Here is a 20063-nt window from a genome sequence, read left to right on the forward strand (position 1 = left end):
GTAAATTGTTTCTATAACCATTTTATATATTTCACTTGCTTTATACAGAGGACCAAAGTATAATCCTATGAAAAATGATTATAGACTTCTTGGGTTATATATGTTCTAGTAAATGAAAATTATTTTGTCAATATATTCTTATTTGTTTTTATTTTACAGGTAATACTAATAGAATTCTTACCAAAATATCCCATATTCCGGCCTGACTGAGGAATTTGATTCAGTCACTTCTGTGTTACTTGTCATTTCCTACCCTTAGTGCCTTGTAGATGATTTTGGAATGAAGATGGTCTCCTTTACTGTGTTCAACTTATTCTTTATTATTATTATTATTATTATTATTATTATTATTATTATTCCTTCTTCTTCTTCTTCTTCTTCTTCTTCTTCTTCTTCTTCTTCTTCTTCTTCTTCCTTAGAATATTCTCCTTTACTCTTTTATTTGTGTTGGTTTAAGAAGAAAATTTGCACATCTTTTTGTTTTTGTTAAATGAAGCTTGTGTTTTGCACTCTCAGTTTTTAAATAAATACACACACAGAGACGTATATGTATATATATAGTTGCCACTAAAGATAAAACATCAGTGCTGGTGTTTAAAAAAACAAAAACAAAAATTTGTTCTGAGCATGCTGCCTTATAATTTTCATACTCACTGTTTCTAAATATGCATCAGTTTTCTAGGCTACTTAATGCTCTGTAATCCCTTACTGGACATAAGTAAATTAGCTTTTGGTAGCTTTTAGAAATGGTTTTACTCTTACTTGCTTTTAAAGGACATGCAATTAATAGCACTGGTTTTGTCCTGCACTTTGCTAAATTATCACTTATGTTAGTGGATAAAATATTAAACTCTTAAAAAACTTATAAATACTGTCTCTTTGCATAACATAAAATGTGATATGCCATGGTTTACAGAATGTAATATTACTCTTACTGTATTGCCAACAAATCTGCATAGGTTTTAATATGAATGAAGTTTGCAAGCATCCTCTTGAATGTATAGACTGTTAACATGCTGTTTTATGGCAGAGCCATAATGAGTTTGTTAAAAATTTCAGGTGTAGGGCAGGATTACCCTTTGTAACGAGTGAATTAAAATTAAAATCATTGTCTGATATATTCTGCATTGCACCTGAAACCAAGAACCTTAGTTTTTCCATTTAATCCAGTAATTCCCATTTTTTCCTCCACTCCCACCCCCCAAAAAATTCATTTGACATCTGACACATTTCATAGCCTCACTGTCCTTATTTATTTCCCATTATGTATCCTTTCCCTCATTTGAAAATATACACAATTATGATCTTAAAGGAGTGTTTTCAAGATTTCAGATGTCCTGGGAGGTGTCTAGATCCTCACTCAAAGCCACTGCTAATCCCTTTATGGAGTTCTGATATTTTGTTTTGGGAAAGAGAAGGCTAATTGAGAAGCTGTATCTAAAGAATACTTCGTGGCTGATTCATAATTGATAAAAATATTATTTTTTGAACATCTTTTTTTTAAACATTTGAATATTATTAATGAGGAAAGATAGGTACTTAGACAAAAGTATTTTAGTTTATAAATTCACCACACATGTAGCCTTTTTATTGATATGTACCTATTTTTCTTTTTCTCTTCACAAGTAAGATGAACAAGAACACCACACTTAGTTTGATTTTTTAACATAATTAAAGCTTTATATTCTGTTAATTCAACTACAAATGTATGCCTGTATATAGGCATTATTTGTAATTCCTGTTGCTAAAAATAAGTTAAAAGTATCTGAGATTCAGTAATATCCTATTTGTCATCTTAACTCTTACTTAGTACATTCAGTAAAAATTTTTAGGTAAACATTTATCCCAGTGAAGAGAACAGTCATTTTTTCATACAAGTTCAAGTCTTTTAAAGTCACTTTTAAAATTCATGCCTAATTTGAAATCCATAGTCCTGGACCAGTAAAAGAAGAGGGAAAAAAAGACACTATTTGATATGACTCTAATTGTTTGCACACTTTTCCACCTCCCACTGTAGAGCGCCATTACCCCTGTGCTACCAAGCCACCCAGAATTTCTAACTTGTAATATGTGTGCCTGCAAATATCATTTGTCTGTCTGCTGCAAAATTAAATATGTATTTTTATAGACAAGGTGGAAACCTCTGAAAATGCATACCAAATGTCTTGTTTTATAGCTAAGGTCAGGGAACAATTGTATCTGTGGTTTATGCTCCAGCTAATATCATCAGGTTTATGCTTCAAACTGTGACTAATACCAAAATTGTTTTCCAGAACAGTATGAAATCTCTAATTAGCAATGGTAGAATAATTTTGAGTGTCAGTCCTTAAAATCTCATTTTCTTCTGTACATTTAGAATTTGGTCATAGTAACTTTTTCTGCCATGTATAAATCACACTTGGTTTGCTCAAAGAACAGCAAGAAGTGGTGAATTGTTTCCATGAAACAAATATTGAGACAGAAATAGAGTGCATCTGAAGGTGACAGAATATAACTCAAGTTACAGTAATATTTGTCATAAAAATAATTTGCCAGTGTTTGTAAACTTAATTTTTAAACCTACTCTAATTGTTTTTAAATTTATTGTTTTATTGCTCATTATGCTGGTTGGCTCATCTTATTTTCTTGAACTACTCAGAAAATACCCAATTTTCTTTTTTCTTTCTTATATGATTGTTTTTTCAAACTATTTTCCTATGTAGGGGGCTAATTAGCAGTTGAATATTTTGGACTGCTTTGGAGGGGGATGTTTTCAATGAAATTGGCAGCAATGAATGGTGAAATGACGAAGTACACTATGTGATCATTAATTCTTCCCCCATTGGCCTTTTTTTTCTTTTATCCTCAGGATAAAACATACTTGGATATTTCCATCAAGTTAGTAGAATATTCTTATGAAAGCTGTTTTTAAGTTAAAGAAAGTTGAATTTCTTTGTTACATGATATTCTTTTATGAAACCTGCTGTGGTAGGTTCCAGAGAAAATAACATCTATTTGCCAAAGTATATAGATCTCACAAAGCTTTGAAATTACAAGTTAAAACTGTTCCTTCTTTAACATTCCGTTACACATCTCCATCCTCAATGCCCCTTTAAACACCTAAATTATGTATAAAAAGAAATTAAGGCCTAACCTTTTCCAACTACTTTTTGTTCCCTCCTACCCACTATATTAATTTAAGAAAGAGACCATTGTAGTCAGATGTTAGAATTAGACGGAGAAGTGCCTTGTCTTTTTTCAACAAAGATAACGTTTTATTTTGAAGGAAACAGAATGGATAAATTGACAGATCATGAAATTTAAAACCATCTTTTTCAAATATACCAATATTTCATTAGCATATTATATTTCTTCTATTACTTAAAGCCTATTTCTTTGTTTTCCCCTAATCATATATGTTAGTAATAAAATATTACAGAACTGGACTATCAATCACTTATAAAACTGGTATAATTCTAATGCTAGCAAATATGTAATTTAATATGGTTCTAGAAGAACAGTGGTCTTTGAAGCCCTACCAAAATCCACTTAAGTATTTAATGTACATACTATTTATATTATTATCTATAAACACTAATATGTGATCAATTAATCTGTGTTAATATTTAGCACCCTACCATTTTTAATGAAATTTATTCTTATTTTTTTTCATAATTTGAATGAAGTTCCATACACATCCTTACAAATGTTCCATAACAGCATTTGTAAGGCTTAGAACAACTAGGGTTTTTCCAGATGTATTAGAGCTTTTAAAAATTATTAGCATTTTAATTTTGTTTACAAATAAACCACCACTTAAAATCAAACCTCAGTACTTGAACATAAAACCCCAAACAGTATTTCATCAGAATTAACTATGTTGACCTAGAAGGATATAAAAATTATATATACTCGTTTGAGCAGTTTCACATATGGAAATATGTTTTGCTAATTTGATTATAACATCCCCAAATTCATTGAAGTTAAGTCCTCTTATGCCTATTAAAATTCTGCATTAAAAAATTCATTTTGCATTTTGCACCAATTGTCAAATTGTTGGAATTCCTTTAAATGGTAAATTATTGGAAAATTTTCACAGAAAAGGAATAGATTTTATTAATAATACTTGTCTAAGTAACATGAGGACTAAAAAAAAGAAAAGATATGTATATCCATATCTTGCCCCAAATTTCTCTTTTTTGATTCTGAGCCAGCTTTTCATTTTGATGATGGCAACCTGAGAATATATTCATTTTCTGTGGACTTTGTCAGGTTCTTACTAAGTGAGGAAATGATCTAATATCATGGGCTTTGGGCAAGTCACTTAAATTACATATCCGTCTATTTATCTGTAAAAGCATGGGGTTGAACCTAGAGCTGGACAGAAAATTAGAGATAACCTAACATGCTTTGATTCTAGGAATCCTTAGGAAATTTTTCTCTACAGAATCCCAGAGTGATTTTTCTCAGATCTTCTACCCTTGGTGGAAATTCTCACAGTGCCTTGCACACAGTAAATGTTTGATTTGCCAACTGGCTCCTAGCTGATGTGTGTTCATGTCACACAGACTCAAAGAACCTGATACCTGCTAGACCTCAGCCCTTCTGTGGTAATAAAAATAAATTTAATTTCCCTAAGAACTAAAGATTTAGGTCTGTGGGCTGTGCATATGTGGAATCTATGTTTTTGGTATCCAGGCAAGAATTATAACTGTGACAACAATGGAGATATGGGAGGATCCACTTTGAAATTGATGTGAAAAATTTAATATCCAATATCTGCTTCAGTGTCTTACTAAGTTCCATATCCTCAAAAGGATCTGTTGGAACAAATTGCTATTAGACGGAAAGAGAAGTAGTATGGAATTCAAACCCAAGTCACTTCTGGTTTAATTCTTAGCTCTGCTGCTTAATTCCTCTGTACCTCATGTCCTCATTGTGGAAGTGGGGACAATAATCTGGACCTACCTCACAGGGGAATTGAGGATTTTTTCACATATTAATGTGCTTTTGAAGTTGACTGAAAGATATATACTGGATATCATAATTTTGTCATTTCTAAATAGATTCCTTTAAGTCTTTATGTTTTCTTTCTCAGTCAAACCCTACAGAATGAGTGTTGCAGTTAATCTGTTTTATCAGTAGTAAATTTTGTTATTAATCCCCTATATGTTAACATGAGTAATTGTGTTATGTTAATACTTGACTTAGGAAGGAAAAGCAGGTGGATGTAAATCAGTGGTTCCCAACTTGGGACAGATAAAGATAGCAGTGAGGGCATCCTTGAACCTTTTTTAATACTTCAAAAAGTATACTAGAAATCATACATTTACCCATAATATTTCTACTGCATAAGCCAACTAAAACATTGAATTTCCATGCATTTTGCTTAGATTTTTTAAATCCTGCCTAACATAATACTGGTTATCACACACTGATCAGAAGTTGTGAATGACAGTTCTGCTTTTGATTAATAAAAGAATGAAAAAGCCTGCTATTACATAAAGTTTAGTAAATAAAACTCTTCAAAACATGGGGAAGGAACAATAAAGGGATCCTTATGGTGAAAATGTCGGAGGCCACTTTTGTAAAGGAACTAAGATTATTTTTTTTGGAACTAAGATTATTTGACCCTCTCCACAAGTTACTTAAACCAGTCCCTAAATAATGAAATGCTGAATTGTGGTGTGTGTGTGTGTGTGTGTGTGTGTGTGTGTGTGTGTTTTGGCTAGACTGGGCTATATAACTTCAGATTAGAATCTGCCTTCTGTTCTCTTCTGTTCCAGGATAATTGAGTTGATTGAGTGTGTATTTGTAAATTATACATACACACATAGGATTGCAAATGTGGAAACTGTTATATGTTCAAGCATTGGACTAAATATCAATTTCTGAGTCTCAAAGTAGTTCTGTGTATAAACTCATTATAAGCAATAATTTCTCAAATGTCCCTTTTTGTCCTGCTTATCTTGTTGCTATTTACTTGGCTTAATTTTCTTAATTTTCCATTTTTCTAGTAAGTATATAGTGTAGAATTATTTTAATGCCTGAACTTTGAACAAATTACAGATGTTTGAAATTATATAATCAACAAGCTAGTGTTCCCTCCTTGGACTAACCACATACAAATATGAATCTCAGCTACAAAAACAGGAAATGCTGGTAGCTGGAAAATGGGCATTGATCAAAACATCCGTTTGAAAAGCCTAGGATTTCTACTTTTTGGCAGAGGATTCCTACTGGGACAGCTTTACCAGAAAAGAATAAAGATGGATATGTCCATTCAAACCAAGAATATTCATGCATCTTGTATTGTTACATAGCTTGTGGAATGAATTTATTTTTCTCCCTAGTTTGAGAGTCACTCCCCTGAAAGAACTCAACCTATTTACAGCTGTGCCAAAATGAAGGACACTTGCCTCTCTGAAACTTTCACTGCTGCTTCTTTTGTTCACTTGTCAGATATAAAATTTTATTATCTCAGGATGCAAAATTACAATAAAGTGCAAATCTATGTTAATGAATTGTGTGTCCTTTGGTACATCTCCCTTTCTTCCTTCTCTTCTATGTTTTCATCATTCTAAGTTGGTTACTTAAGGCTTCCTTTTAAAAATTGTATTTTGCATATTGCATATCTTCCTGCACTTGCTAATGTTACATCTAAACCTGTAAGTAATTCATACTATATATTCGCTTTGGAGGCCTTTGTTGTGCCCAGTGTTTGGTATTTGCCTAAGTAGGAATTTGTTTCTAAACTACTTTGCATGCCCACCTGTGAACTATAAAATTAAAAGTCAAGTCATATGGCATTCCACCTTACTTAAGCATAACTTTTTAGTGAAAGAAATGTCAAAATATGAAGCTACTAGGTAAAAGTTTTGACTCTTTTGTCAACAGTTATAAATTCAAATGTTAACATCTACCTGAATTGCTACTCAAGCTGATTAGCATGCAATATTAGATTTTTTTAAACTTATGTCAAACTTTTGCAAATTCAGCAAAGCAGGAAAATGTAATATAACAAAAATTCAATTCTTCCCATCATCTTTGATAATTATAATTATCTCAAGGTCCTGGAATTCAGCTTCACATGGGGTTCCTCACTCAGCAGGGAGCCCTCTTCTCCCTCTCCTTCTGACCCTTGTCTCAGATCATGCTCTCTAGCTCTCACTCTGCTCTCTCTCAAAATCTTAAAAATAAATAAAATTATTTTTTGAAACTTTACCATATGGATATGTAAAAATCTATACTTTTTATTGATAACTTCTTGGGTGTGGAGTAGGATGTGCTATGTGGGAAATACTTTTACATTACATTTTCTATTATTGAGGGCTGATACCAGCTGCCTTTATATCTGTGATTAAATAATATTTAACACAGAATGGGATACTTACCTACCTCAGTGTAGGAAATTCTTTGGGGGATACTAGAATTCTCCAGTTCTAATTACCATAAATCTGAATTATGATCCTTGTTCTGTTACCTGAGTGACTTCTAGCAAAAATCAGAACACTCAGCTTGATTTTATCCATCATCCCCAGGAAGGAGGCTGAGTTATATCAGAGTTGCAAACTAAGATACAGCCAGTCCTCCAACAGACATGTCTTTGACCTACAGACTTTTTTTTCACACATTTTGAGATAGTTGCCAGCACTTAAGAGACTTCACATAAAAATCCAGATTTCTCACTTCTTTTGAGAAATTTCACATGTGAACAATTAGCTAGAGCTGAATGGCAGCCTGCCCTTTTTGGAGGGAGCATTTATTGTTGTGCCACAGTCGTTACTATTTACTCTTGTCTCCCTGAAACTCATGTTATGTTGTTTTCTTATGATATAGGTAAAAAGCAAAATATTTCTTGAATCCATGTCTCAAAATTAAGGAAAAAATATGAACCATGGTAGCTACATATATTCTTTTTAAGAATTTGGTGAGTGGGTGGTGGTGATGGAGAGAGTGTTTGGGGTTTTAGGTGTTTGTTTTCTTTTTGTGGTGGAGGGAACTGTTTTCTTAACAAATGACCTACTGATTTCCTAATTCCTGAGTTAGACACTTTCTAGAGCCTCAATTAATTCTGACATTTTAAGTTTCCATGAGATGATTCTATAACATTGGTGTATTTCAAATTGTATGCCTCTGAAAGTCTGTGTATGATAAATGGATAGTGTTTATGAAGCTAGTCAAGCTTCCAAATAGAATAGTGACATCAAAGACCACCTAGTGAAACACAGCCACAAGCAGGGAAGACAAACACATTATTTTAGAACTAATCTTTACTTTATAGCTTTGCAACAAAAGTTTGGCCAAACACCCAAAGCAGCAGCTACCTTGTTATCTCCCCAGAGTAATATTGCCCAAGGTGACAGTTCCATGATAAGAATTCTAGGTATGAATCATAAAATCTATCCTATCTTTTGTTATTTATATTGGACTGCTAATTATTTCTCTTTTATCACAATAGGTTGTACCAAGATATTAATCTAAAAGAAAATTTAGACTTATTTCAAAATAGGCTGTTTACAGCGGAGGAATAGGGTCCCCAAGTCACCTGTCCTCATCAACTTACCTAGGTAAACTTCAAATCATCCTGAAAACCAATGAATTCAACCTGAGATTTATTTTTTTAGTGTTTGTCCTTCTCTGATTGACATTTCACTCAGCATAATACCCTCCAGTTCCATCCACGTCAAAGCAAATGGGTATTTGTCGTTTCTACTGGCTAATATTCCATTGTATACATATACCACAGCTTCTTTATCCATTCATCTTTCAATGGACACCGAGGCTCTTTCCACAGTTTACGACCTGAGATTTAAAGACAAAACAACTGGAACACTACAGAGAGATGAGTTTTCGCTTCTAACAAAACAACTCATTTTTAGCCACTCTGCGCTGAGCAAAATGACTAAAAGGAAGAACTCACCACAAAAAAAAAAATAAAAGAATCAGAAACAGTACTTGCTACCACAGAGTTAAAGAATGTAGATTACAAGTCGATGTCAGAAAGCCAATTCAGAAGCACAATTCTAAAGCTACTGGTGGCTAAGGAAAAAAGAATGAAGTATTCAAGAGATTTCATGACTGCACAATTTAGATCTAATCATGCCGAAATTAAAAATCATTAAGTGAGAGGCAATACAAACTGGAGGTCCTAACAACAAGTGTTAATGAGGCAGAAGAGTGAGTGATACAAGACAAGTTGATGGCAAGGAAGGAAGCTGAGAAAAAAAAAAACGAATAAAAGACCATGAGGAAATAAATGACAGCCTCAGAAGGAAAAATTCACGTTTAATTGGGGTTCCAGAAGGCACCAAGAGGGACAGAGGACCAGAAAGCATATTTGAACAAATCATACCTGAGAACTTCCCTAATTTGGGGAGGGAAACAGGCATTCAGATCGAGGAGATAGAGAGGTCCCCCCCCCCCTAAAATAAAAAACCATTCAGGGACGCCTGGGTGGCTCCGCGGTTGGGCGCCTGCCTTTGGCTCAGGTCGTGATCCCCGGATCCGGGATCGAGTCCCTCATCGGGCCCCCTGCAAGGAGCCTGCTTCTCCCTCTGCCTATGTCTCTGCCTCTCCTCTCAATCTGGGTCTCTCATGAATAAATAAATAAATCATTAAAAAAAAAACGTTCAACACCTCGACATTTAATAGCAAAACTTGCAAATTCCAAAGATAAAGAGAAAATCCTTAAAGCAGCAAGAGACAAGAGATCCCAAATTTATATGTGGAGAACTATTACATTCACAGCAGACCTCTCCACAGAGACCTAGCAGGCCAGAAAGGTCTGGCAGGATATATCCAGGGTCCTAAATGAGAAGAACATGCAGGGAGTTGCTGGCGATGGCAAAAGATTAGGGACCCCAAGTCACCTGTCCCCACCAACGTACCTAGATAACCTTCAAATCATCCTGAAGACCTACGAATTCAGCCTGAGACTTAAAGAGAAAATAGCTGGAATGCTACAGTGACAAGAGTTTGCGCTTCTATCAAGGTAGGAAGACGGAAAAAAAATAAGAAATAAAAAAGCATCCAAGGGAGAGGAGCCCACACGAGTAGGCGGGCTAAGGACCCGCGGAGAGTGCCCCCAGGACAGGAAAGCCCAGTCCCGGAGAAGCAGGAGCTTTACCAAACTTCCCCGAGGGAAAGGTGCTCACAGGGGGTTCGAGCAGGATCCCAGGAGGGGCAGGGATGCCCTCAGGTTCCGAGGGGCACTAACAGAGGAACTGCGCCCCAGGGGAGAGTGCGCCACACACCGCGGCCAAGCTCCTTAAAGGGCTGCAGCGCCCGCCCCGCTGAGCCCAGGAGCAGCTCGGAGGCGGCTCAGGCAGAGGCTCTGCGAAGAGGATGCTGCGTGGCCAGGAGCACGATTCCAGCAGTGCAGGCCCTGGAGCCCAGGGCGCTGGGGGACAAGCCCAAGATCCAGCCCAGATCTCCTCCCGGGGCAGGCAGAGGCAGGGAGGTCCCAGGACAGCAAGGATGCTCCTGCCGCCAGGCAGCCCAAGCTGTGCAGATATGTGCCCCACCGCCCTGGAGTATCCAGGCCCCAGTGGACTGGACCTGTGGTGGTTACTGCAGGAGCTGACTCCAGGGCTGGAGAGCTGGCCACATCCACTGCTGTTGTTCCTCCTGGTGTCACCTTGTACCTGAGACTGAGCAGGGGCCTCACAGGATAAACAGCTCCCGCTGAGCCGTGCACCTGGTAGGGGGCTGGGCAGCTACCCCAGGTTCACACACCTGAGAATCAGCACAGCAGGCCCCTCCCCCAGAAGACCAGCTGGAAGGACAGGGGAAGAGCAAGTTATTGACCAAGCAGCACTGGAAAGTTCCAGGGGAAGTCGAGGGATTTACAGTATATATTATCAGAAGATACTACCCTTTGTTTTTTGTTTTCTGTTTGTTCCCCCCCCCCCCCCCCCGTTTTTTTTTCTTTCTTTTTTCTTTTTTTTTTTTTCTTTCTTTTTCTCCTATTTCCAGCACAACTTGTTTTTGGCCACTCTGCACTGAGCAAAAGGACTAGAAAGAAAAACTCACCTCAAAAGAAAGAATCAGAAACAGTCCTCTCTCCCAGAGAGTTACAAAATCTGGATTACAATTCAATGTCAGGAAGCCAATTCAGAAGCACAATTATAAAGCTACTGGTGGCTCTACAAAAAAGCATAAAGGATTCAAGAGACTTCATGACTGCAGAATTTAGATCTAATCAAGCCAAATTAAAAATTAATTAAATGAGATGGAATCCAAACTGGAGGCCCTAATACCGAGGGTTAATGAGGTAGAAGAACAAGTGAGTGACACAGAAGACAAGTTGATGGCAAGGAGGAAAACTGAGGGAAAAAGAGAAAAACAATTAAAACATCATGAAGATAGGTAAAGGGAAATAAATGACAGCCTCAGAAGGAAAAATCTACATTTAATTGGGGTTCCCGAGGGCGCCGAGAGGGACAGAGGTCCAGAATATATATTTGAACAAATCGTAGGTGAGAACTTCCTTAACTTGGGAAGGGAAACAGGCATTCAGATCCAGGAGATAGACAGATCCCCCTAAAATCAATAAAAACCACTCAACACCTCGACATTTAATACGGAAACTTGCAAATTCCAAATATAAAGAGAAGATCCTTAAAGCAGCAAGAGACAAGAAATCTCTAACTTTTATGGGGAGAAGCATTAGGATAACAGCAGACCTCTCCACAGAGACCTGGCAGTCCAGAAAGGGCTAGCAGGATATATTCAGGGTCCTAAATGAGAAGAACATGCAGCCAAGAATACTTTATCCCAAAAGGCTCTCATTCAGAATAGAAGGAGAGATAAAGAGCTTCCAAGATAGGCAGAAACTGAAAGAATATGTGACCACCACACCATCTCTGCAAGAAATATTAAGGGGGACTATGTAAAAGAAAGAGGAAGCCCCACAAACAATACACAAAAACAGGGACTGAATAGGTATCGTGTTGAAACTAAATTCATATCTTTAAATAGTAATTCTGAACGTGAATGGACTTAATGACCCCATCAAAAGGGGCAGGGTTTTAGACTGGATAAAAAAAGCAAGACCCATCTATTTGCTGTCTACAAGAGACTCATTTTAGAGATAAGGACACCTACAGCCTGAAAATAAAAGGTTGGAGAACCATTTACCATTCAAATGGTCCTCAAAAGAAAGCAGGGGTAGCCATCCTTTCATCAGATAAATTAAACTTTATCCCAAAGACTGTAGTAAGAGATGAAGAGGGACACTATCATATTTAAAGGATCGATCCAACAAGAGGACATAACAATCATGAATATTTCTGCCCCAAATGTGGGAGCTGCCAAGTATATCAATCAATTATAACCAAAGTTAAGGCATACTTAGATAATAACACACTTATTCTTGGTGACTTCAATGTAGCACTTTCTACAATCTACAGATATCTAAGCACAACATCTCCAAAGAAACAAGAGCTTTAAATGATACACTGGACGAGATGGATTTCAGAGATATTTACAGAACTTTACATCCATGTAACTGAATACACTGAATACACATTCTTCTCAAGTGCACATGGAACTTTCCCCAGAATAGACCACATACTGGGTCACAAATCAAGTATTAACTGATACCAATAGATTGGGATTGTCCCCCACATATTTTCAGACCATAATGCTTTGAAACTTGAACTCAATCACAAGAAGAAATTTGAAAGGATTTCAAACACGTGGAGGTTAAGGACCATCTTGCTTAAAGATGAGAGGGTCAACCAGGAAATCAGGAAAAAATTAAAAAGATTCATGGAAACTAATGAGAATGAAGAATACAACCGTTCAAAATCTGGTATACAGACAAAGAGGTCCTGAGGGGGAAATACATCGCAATACAACCATCCCTCAAAAAACTGGAAAAACTCAAATACCCAAGCTAACCATGCACCTAAAGGAACTGGACAAAGAACAGCGAATAAGATATACACTCAGCAGAAGAAGAGAGTTAATAATGATTCAAACAAAACTCAATGAAATAGAGAACAGAAGAACTGTAGAACAGATAAACAAAACCAGGAGTTGGTTCTTTGAAAGAATTAAAAAGATAGATAAACCACTGGCCAACCTTATTAAAAACAAGACAGAAAAGACTCAAATCAATAAAATCATGAATGAGAAAGGAGAGATCACTACCAACACCAAGGAAAAACAAGCGATTTTAAAAACATATTATGGGGATCCCTGGGTGGCGCAGTGGTTTGGCACCTGCCTTTGACCCAGGGCGCGATCCTGGAGACACGGGATCGAATCCCACGTCGGGCTCCCGGTGCATAGAGCCTGCTTCTCTCTCTGCCTGTGTCTCTGCCTCTCTCTCTGTGTGTGTGTCACTATCATAAATAAATAAAAATTAAAAAAAAATATTATGAGCAGCTATACGCCAATAAATTAGGCAATCTGGTAGAAATGGACGCATTTCTGGAAAACCACAAACTACCAAACCTGGAACAGGAAGAAACAGAAAACCTAAACAGGCCAATAACCAGCAAGGAAATTGAAGCAGTCATCAAAAACCTCCCAAGGGGGATCCCTGGGTGGCGCAGTGGTTTGGCGCCTGCCTTTGGCCCAGGGCACGATCCTGGAGACCCAGGATCGAATCCCACATCGGGCTCCTGGTGCATGGAGCCTGCTTCTCCCTCTGCCTGCTTCTCCCTCTGCCTGTGTCTCTGCCTCTCTCTCTCTCTCTGTGACTATCATAAATAGATAAAAATTTAAAAAAAAGAATCTCTTTTAAAAAAAAAAAGAATCTCTTTAAAAAAAAAAAACACAAAAAAACAAAAAACCTCCCAAGACACAAAAGTCCAGGGCCAGATGGCTTCCCAGGGAAATTCTAACAAACATTTAAAGAAGAAACCATACCTATTCTACTAAAGCTGTTTGGAAAGATAGAAAGAAATGGAATACTTCCAAACTTTTTCTATGAGGCCACGATCACCTTAATTCCAAAACCAGACAAAGACCCCACCAGAAAGGAGAATTATAGACCAATATCCCTGATGGAACATGGATGAAAAAATTCTCAACAAGATACTAGTCCATAGGATCCAACAATACATTAAGATTATTCACCATGACCAAGTGGGAATTATCCCTGGGATGCAAGGCTGGTTCAACACACATAAAGCAATCAACATGATAGATCATATCAACAGAGAAAAACCAAAAACCATATGATCCTCTCAATAGATGCAGAGGAAGCATTTGACAAAATACAGCATCCATTCCTGATCAAAACTCTTCAGAGTGTAGGGATAGAGTGAACATTCCTCAACATCTTAAAAGCCATCTACAAAAAGCCCACAGGCAATATCATCCTCAATGGGGAAACACTGGAAGCCTTTCCCCTAAGATTAGGAACACGACAGGGATGTCCACTCTCACCACTGCTATTCAACATAGTATAGGAGTCAGTCAACCAAAACAAATAAAAGGCATTCAAATTGGCAAAGAAGAAGTCAAGCTCTCCCTCTTTGCAAATGACATGATACTATACGTAGAAAACCCAAAAGACTCCACCCCAAGATTGCTAGAACTCATACAGCAATTCAGCAATGTGGCAGGATACAAAATCAATGCCCAGAAAACAGTGGCATTTCTATACACTAACAATGAGACTGAAGAAAGAGAAATGAAGGAGTCAATCCATTTACAATGGCACCCAAAAGCATAAGATACCTAGGAATAAACCTAACCAAAGAGGTAGAGGATCTATACCCTAAAAACTACAGAACAGTTCTGAAAGAAATGGAGGAAGACACAAAGTGATGGAAAAATATTCCATGCTCATGGATTGGAAGAATTAATATTGTGAAAATGTCAATGTTACCCAGGGCAATGTACACATTTAATGCAGTCCCTATCAAACTACCATGGACTTTCTTCAGAGAGTTGGAAAAAATCATCTTTTTTTTTTGGAACAAATCATCTTAAGATTTGTGTGGAAGTGGAAAAGACCCTGGATAGCCAGGGGAATATTTAAAAAGAAAACCATAGCCAAGGGCATCACAATGCCAGATTTCAACTTGTACTACAAAGCTCTGATTATTAAGATAGCATGGTACTGGCACAAAAACAGACAACTAGAGTAATGGAACAGAATAGTGAACTCAGAAATGGGCCCTCAGCTCCATGGTCAATTAATATTTGACAGAGCAGGAAAGACTATCCACTGGAAAAAAGAAAGTCTCTTCAATAAATGGTGCTGGGAAAATTGGACAGCCACATGCAGAAGAATGAAACTAGACCATTCTCTTACACCATACACAAAGATAAACTCAAAATGGATGAAATATCTAAATATGACACAATCCATCAAAATCCTGGAGGAGAACACAGGCAACACCCATTTTGAACTTGGCCACAGCAACTTCTTGAAAGGTACATCTATGAAGGCAAGGGAAACAAAAGCAAAAATGAATTATTGGGACTTCATCAAGATAAAAAGCTTCTGCACAGCAAAAGACACAGTCAACAAAACTAAAAGACCACCTACAGAATGGGAGAATATATTTGCAAATGACATATCAGATAAAGGGCTAGTATCCATGATCTATAAAGAACTTATCAAACTCAGCACCCAAGAAACAAAAAATCCAATTATGAAATGGGCAAAACACATGAACAAAAGTTTCATCAAAGAAGACATACACACGGCCAACAAGCCCATGAGGAAATGCTCTGCATCACTTGTCATCAGAGAAATACAAATCCAAACCACAATGAGATACCACCTCACACCAGTGAGAATGGGGAAAATTAACAAGGCAGGAAACAACAAATGTTGGAGAGGATGTGGAAAAAGGGGAACCCTCTTCCACTGTTGGTGGGAATGTGAACTGGTACAGCCACTCTGGAAAACTGTGTGGAGGTTCCTTAAAGAGTCAAAAATAGATCTGCCCTATGACCCAGCAGTTGCACTGCTGGGGATTTACTCCAAAGATACAGATGCAGTGAATCGCTGAGACATCTGCACCCCAATGTTTATAGCAGCAATGTCCACAATAGCCAAACTGTGGAAGGGGCCTCGGTGTCCATAGAATGATGAATGGATCAGGAAGATGTGGTCTATGTATACAATGGAATATTACTCAGCCATTAGAAATGACAAATACCCACCATTTGCTTCAACGTGGATGGAGCTGGAGGGTATTATGCTGAGTGAAGTAAGTCAATCGGAGAAGGCCAAACATTATATGGTCTCATTCATTTGGGGAATATAAAAAATAGTGAAAGGGAATGAAGGGGAAAGGAGAGAAAATGAGTAGGAAATATCAGTGAAGGTGACAGAACATGAGGGACACCTAACTCTGAGAAACAATCAAGGGGTAGTGGAAAGGGAGGTGGGTGGGGGGATGGGGTGACTGGGTGATGAGCACTGAGGGGGGCACTTGATGGGATGGGCACTGGGTGTTATACTATATGTTGGCAATTCGAACTCCAATTAAAAATATGCAAAAATTTTTTTAATTAGTCTATTTTTCCCTTCTGTAAAAAAGGACCCAATAAATAGGCTAATATTATTTCACTCATAAATCAAATCTAAAAAAGCAAATAAATAAAAACAATCAGATCTATAAATACAGAGAACAAACTTAGGGTTGCCAGAGCAAAGGGGATTAGAGGAGTGTGCAAAATGGGTGAAGGAGAGTGGGAGATACAGGCTTCCAGTTATGGAATGAACAAGTCACCTGAATAAAAGGCATTACATAGAGGATATAGTAAATAATATTGTAATACTGTTGTATGGTAACAGATGGTATATACACTGTGGTAAGCATAGCATACCCTTTTTCAGGGATACAAGAGAATCTGTATGTTGTACACCTGAAACTAATGTAATATATTGTGTGTCAACTATACTCAAAACATTTTTGAAAAATAGGTTTAGATACTACAAACAGATCTAAGTTTTTGTTTTAATAGCACCTGTATTATGGTCTAATGTATGAAAAGTTTGGTAATTAAGATAATTTTCCCTTATAAAAATATTGGCTTCTACTATAAAATATGGTGAGTATGAAGAAGAAAATAAGTTTCCCATAACCCCATCATCTACAACCATTTTAATGTCTTAAATGTTACAGTATAACATTTTTATATGTATGTGTAATGCATTTTTTAAAAGTTTTAATTATATTGCATATTGTATGCTGCATTTACAGTTTCATATTTTCCCATATCAGTATGTGATCTTTGAAATGAAATTATGGTTATATAGAAGTACAATGTTTGAATATGACATAACTTTCCACAGTTTGGTATTCAGTCTGTTTTCAGTGTTTTGCTACTATAAATAATGACTTCTTGAGCATTTTCATACATAAATCTTTACCTGAGTCTGGTAATTTCCTTCAGAAAGATTCCTATAAATTATTAGGTAAAAGGATATGAAGTCTTTATAGCTCTTGATGTATATTCCAAAATTGCTTTAAGAGAGGCATGGGAGATGCGACACTCAGTATTTCTGTCTTCCTCTGGATAGACAGGGAGAATTAAGGGTAAGAATTAATAGACACACTATTTAGAGGTGCTAATTGGGTGGGGTATTGGCAAAAATTGGAAGGGTCAAACTGGCATCCCCAGCATCCAAGAATAGAACAGAAAATCCTTGCTCCTCCATTGAGGGGCCTGAGGACACTATCCTCCACCCTGCAGATCTGTCCTTAAAAGTCAGTGCTAGATACTTCAACCCTTAAAAACCACTGACTCAAATTCTATGATTTACAGAACTCTGATAGTTAGTTAAAAAAAAAAAAAAAACAGCAAACAATTTGTGTCTATAATTACCCTCCCATCTTTCAGCAATCAGATATACTGCTTCCCTTGATAGCTTTTAAAATTTCACCTTATGAAAGAGGCCCTTCCTAACATATTATTTGCCATATTCTGTGTCCCTACAGGATTATTTCTCACTCTTCTAAAATGGCTACCTCTTACCTGCTTTCCCAATTCTTGAAAGGCAGCCATGATTCAGGGAAAGAAGCACAGTATCTATATTACATTTACTGTAAATTGTTTTATGCTTCCTGCCTGCTATTCCTCTCTAGACAATCTTGAGAATGCAGTTTTACTCTTAGCCTTTGCCTCTTCCGTAGAATAGAAATAATTACATCTAACAGAATAGTTAGGATTAAGAAGGTAGCATGTGAAAGGACTGGGAAGATATCAAGTCACAGTACTTTTGTTTCTATGGAAGAGCAATTTCACAATGTATGCCTTCTGATAGGTGAATAAATTAATCCAATTCTTTCATCAAGATTATCTACTGCTGCTTATGTTTTAAAAAATGTTGATCATTGAAAACTCTGCCAAGGTAGAAGTAGTGGGTCCTTTCTCAGTTCTTTTTACTTGAGGTCACTCTTCAAGTTCTTTTGGCATTCTTTGTACGCCCATCATGTGCATGGACCCTGCTGTTTCATTGTGTTTTCTGAGAAAACATCCTGAAATACAGTTGACCTTTAACACAGGGGTTAGGAGCTCCAACCGGCCACCACCATCCCCCATGAAGTCAAAGCTCCATGTATAAATTTGACTCCCCAAAACCTTAACTAATAGCCTACTGCTGACTGAAAGCCTTATTAATAACATAAACAGTCAACACATATTTTGTAGGTTACATGTATTATATACTATATTCTTATAAACTAGAGAAAAGGTTATTAAGAAAATCATAAGGAAAATATATTTATAGTACTTTACTAGTTTAAAAATCTATATATAAGCAGACCTGCACAGTTCAAACCCATGTTGTTCAAGGACCAACTGTACTTACAGTTTGATCAGGGTTCTCACAGATGAAAACTGGGCAACAATGCAGATATTCAGAGTGACATAGATAATGATCAGAATGAAAGGCAGAGGAAGAGACTTCCAAATGCTTTCAAAATTGAAGTCCCCAAGGATTAGTGAAATTAGATAGAATGTACATTAAAGGGGCCAAAGAGCAAGAGTAATGAATTATAAACAATGATTTTACACTTTTGGATGTTGAAGAAATTTTCTGGGACCCCTTTTCCTCCAGCTGATTATTTGAAGTGACTAGAGAAGGAGAAAGTTCAAATATACCAACCTTTCAACTAACTGGATGCTCTTAACATCCATATTTGATGGGGATTATCTCTGCATTCACATCCCCATTTTCTATGATATCTCTAATATCAGTCTGCTACTCTATAAAGAGCTTAATGAGTAATCAATTATACTACTGTGTTATATAATCCTTAATTTTATTTCTCTTTCAGTTTGGCTTTTATCTCAACCTTGGCTTTTATTCATCTGTCTCAAATTTTTGTTTGCTCAAAGTGAAAGAAACAATCAACAAATAAATCTGTGCTCACAAATGAGAATGGGAACTCCACTGGCCAACCTATTGATTTCATCTGACTCATGTTAGTGTTGGCTTGGCCTCTAAGAACAATGAACTTTGATATATTTCGGGCACCAAGTCAGAATTAAGTCTCAATTGGGAGGAATGAGTACCTGGTTCAAAGATACCATAAGATTAAGAGAAATGGTTTGATCACTAAGAGCAGACCTATGCTGACTCCAGAAGTTGTAATGAAGAGAAATGAGATCAAGACCTACCATAACGGGACACCTGCACCCCGATGTTTATAGCAGCAATGTCCACAATAGCCAAACTGTGGAAGGAGCTTCGGTGTTCATCAAAAGATGAATGGATAAAGAAGATGTGGTTTATGTATACAATGGAATATTACTCAGCCATTAGAAATGACAAATACCCACCATTTGCTTCGACGTGGATGGAACTGGAGGGTATTATGCTGAGTGAAATAAATCAATTGGAGAAGGACAAACATTATATGGTCTCATTCATTTGGGGAATATAAAGATTAGTAAAAGGGAATAGAGGGGAAGGGAGAAGAAATGGGTAGGAAATATCAGAAAGGGAGACAGAACATGGAAGACTCCTAACTCTGGGAAACGAACTAGGGGTGGTGGAAGGGGAGGAGGGTGGGGGGTGGGGGTGACTGGGTGGCGGGCACTGAGGGAGGCACTTGACAGGATGAGCACTGGGTGTTATTCTGTATGTTGGCAAATTG

General features: G+C 37.0%; 1 protein-coding gene across 4 annotated transcripts in view; it reads left to right on the forward strand.

Moving 5' to 3' along the window:
- The window catches only part of CHIC1 (cysteine rich hydrophobic domain 1), a 74944-nt gene extending 55232 nt beyond the window's left edge, over positions 1–19712 (forward strand). For 2 of the 4 annotated variants that reach the window (XM_038587734.1, XM_038587732.1), the window contains one exon: positions 19242–19712. In XM_038587734.1, coding sequence (XP_038443662.1) covers positions 19242–19325 — 84 coding nt within the window. In that variant the 3' untranslated portion in view covers positions 19326–19712. Of the gene's footprint in view, positions 1–159; positions 6504–19241 lie in introns of those variants that run through there. The other 2 variants (XM_038587731.1, XM_038587733.1) reach the window with 1 other exon arrangement.
- The last annotated feature ends 351 nt before the right edge of the window (positions 19713–20063 follow it).

The sequence above is a fragment of the Canis lupus genome, chromosome X (assembly GCF_011100685.1).
Source record: "Canis lupus familiaris isolate Mischka breed German Shepherd chromosome X, alternate assembly UU_Cfam_GSD_1.0, whole genome shotgun sequence".
Classification (NCBI taxonomy): domain Eukaryota; kingdom Metazoa; phylum Chordata; class Mammalia; order Carnivora; family Canidae; genus Canis; species Canis lupus.